Source organism: Salvia splendens, chromosome 12 (assembly GCF_004379255.2).
Source record: "Salvia splendens isolate huo1 chromosome 12, SspV2, whole genome shotgun sequence".
Classification (NCBI taxonomy): domain Eukaryota; kingdom Viridiplantae; phylum Streptophyta; class Magnoliopsida; order Lamiales; family Lamiaceae; genus Salvia; species Salvia splendens.
Window position 1 is genome coordinate 12553841 of NC_056043.1, and position 2990 is coordinate 12556830.

General features: G+C 42.5%; 1 protein-coding gene across 1 annotated transcript; it reads left to right on the top strand.

The window, feature by feature from the left end:
* Positions 1–1360: 1360 nt before the first annotated feature.
* Positions 1361–2733, top strand: LOC121757558 (protein ALTERED XYLOGLUCAN 4). The gene has a single exon (XM_042153085.1). It carries the CDS (start codon positions 1361–1363, stop codon positions 2582–2584), a length of 1224 nt encoding a protein of 407 aa, XP_042009019.1. The 3' UTR covers positions 2585–2733.
* Positions 2734–2990: the final 257 nt, after the last annotated feature.

Sequence of the window (2990 nt, forward strand, 5' to 3'; positions counted from 1 at the left end):
CACATTTACTCTTTTGGAAAAAGTTCCCAGTCACATCAATTATAAAATTATATTTTCTCTCACCACTTAAGACATAAAATAACATCTCCTAAAATCCAAGCCCCCTAGCTCAAGTGGTTGAGGAGGGTGGCAAGGATAACGCGTCATCCTGGAGGTCTGGAGGTCTCGAGTTCGACTCCTGGATGGCGCAACTTGGGATTAATTTCCCCTGTGGGCCTAAACAAGGCGTGTTGCCTTGGGGCTTTGCAAGCTTACGAGCCTGGACCCGTCTGAGGGTGGACAACTTACGGGCCTGGACCCGTCTGGGGTAGGCTAGTTCATGCGGCCACGAGGGGCTGGGGGAGGCTAGTTCGCTTGCCAATGTATCTCGAATCACGTACCATCTCCCAAGTGCGACATCTACTATGGGACGAAGGGAGTACATTACTACTAAAATTATATACATATAATAATAGTAGTAAAAAAAAAAGGGGTACCACCGTCCCCCTTATTTTGAATTCCCTCCGCCACACCCGCAGGGGCGTAGCGCAGTTGGCAACGGAGGGGCAGATCTTGCTGCAATTGAATTCCCTCCGCCACTGACTTAAATGCACGTACGATTATCATAATTATCATAGTCAAATTTGTAAAAAATAAGATTTTATACAGAAGTAGTTATAGCATATAAGAAATTGCTCAAAACGAGAATCTGTATTTATTGTTACAATTTAATTCACTACAAAAAAGATCACTTACCTTAAAAAAAGTAATTATCATTCTTGGTATCTTAAAACAAATGGAAGCATTCCATAAAATCAAAATATTAGACAAATTTATCCTCGACTCAATCACCTTTTCTGTAACCTAAATTTTGGCTATTTTTCAAATAAATTCAATATTAGTGCGTTTTTATATTTGTGTCCTTATAAGATGATTTTGCTCTAATGCACTATTTCAAGTCATTCCACTACCAATATCTACTATGAATGATCATTATTCCTATATGTTGCAATATCTAGGTTTGAATTCAAGTGATAGCGAAAATTTAAAGTTTTTAATTTCCAGGTGGGAACACGTAGATAACACATTAAATTGATTAATAAATAAACCAACTAATCAAAAAGCCCAAAAAGTCATGTTTCATCACATGTTACGCTTCCAGCCCACACATAATTCTTTAATTTAGGTATGTTTTCAATCTCTGATTATTAACAATTTATCAATTTTTCCTAGTCTCAAAATCTGAATATCAAAGGATACAATTTAAAAGCCTCAGTTGGCCATCCAATAACCATTGACCCAATCACCCCCTAAAATCTCTCCCTCTCTCTCTCTTGTTGTTGATGATGAATTGCAATGATCTTTTGTGAAAAAAAGGCAAATGGAATCACCAAATCCCATTGAGGAATTGCATCAACCCTTGTTAAAAAAACTATTGTGTTATCCATTGTATGCAATCTTCCCAATTCTCCTAATTCACTTTTATTTAGATCCCTTTTATTCCTCTTCTCCCAAAATTATCATTCAAACCCCCCCTTTAGCAACCCCTCCCCCACCCCCACCATTCCCCCTATGTGACTACACAGAGGGAGAATGGGTCCCGGCCGAGGCAGCCCCACTCTACAACGGGTCCACTTGCGCCACAATAAAAAACGGCCAGAACTGCATGGCGTACGGCCGCCCCGACCGGGACTTCCTCTTCTGGAGGTGGCGCCCGCGCTACTGCGACCTCCCCTCATTCCGCCCCTCCGCCTTCCTCGGCCTCGTCTCCAACAAGCACGTCGCCTTCATCGGCGACTCCCTCGCTAGAAACCAGCTCGAGTCCCTCCTCTGCATGACCGCCTCCGTCGCCGAGCCGCGCCTCGTCTACACTTCCGGCGAAGACAACAAGTTCCGGAGATGGATCATCCCATCCCACAACGCCACCTTCTCCATCTACTGGTCTCCCTTTTTAGTGAAAGGGATTGAGAAATCCGCTGAGAGAAACTACAATCAGCTTTTTCTCGAGTCGGCCAACGAGATTTGGGCGAAGGATTTGGATGATTTGGACATTCTTATATTCTCCGCGGGGCATTGGTTCTTACACCCCGCGGTTTATTACCAAAACGGCGACGTTTTGGGGTGCCACTATTGCGAGAATCACACTGAAATCGGATTCTACGACGTTTTCGGGAAGGCTTTGAAGACGGCTTTCGAGAGTGTAATCGAGAGAGGAAAAGGGAAACAGATGGATGTGATATTGACGACGTTTACGCCGGCGCATTTTGAGGGGGATTGGGATAAGTTGGGGGCGTGTGCGAAAACGGCGCCGTATAGGGAGGGGGAGAAGGTTCTAGAAGGGATGAATGAGGAGATGAGGAGGGTTGGGGTGGAGAGGGTGGAGGAGGCTAGGGTTAGGGATTCCAAGGTTAGGTTTAGGGTTTTGGATGTGTCGAAGATCGCGTTGCTAAGGCCCGACGGGCACCCTGGCCCGTATATGAACCCGAACCCGTTTGCGAACGGGGTGGGCGACCACGTGCAGAATGATTGTGTGCATTGGTGCTTGCCTGGCCCTATTGATACGTGGAATCAGATTTTGTTAGATTTTATTTTACGAAAATCGTGATTTATTTCTTTCTATCTTAGTAAATTTATTTAAATTTAGTTATTTTATTCAGTCAATTTTTATTTAGTCAATTTTAGTGAGAGAGACTAAGGATCATGATTTCTTTTGGTTAGGTTGTTTTTTTTGGTGAGGGTTAGGTTGTGTTTTAGTTCAACGGTTTTTTTTTGTTTGATTGGTCAGACGATATTTTTAAATTTAGGTTCCACGTTTTAATTTCATATTATGTACATTTATTATCTCTATTCAATTTTGGAATGACAAGTATAATGAATTAATGTAATAATATATACCCCTGCATATTGAAGGAAGAAACATGTCCTACAATAGATGTGACGCCCCGACTTTTCCTATTCCTTTAAGTTTGTTTTTGGATGACCGTTGAACTTTTAGCCAAATATCATTCTGC

Excerpts from the sequence above, each read along its gene's own strand:
- LOC121757558 (XM_042153085.1), top strand. The coding sequence starts at position 1,361 with ATGGAATCACCAAATCCCATTGAGGAATTGCATCAACCCTTGTTAAAA.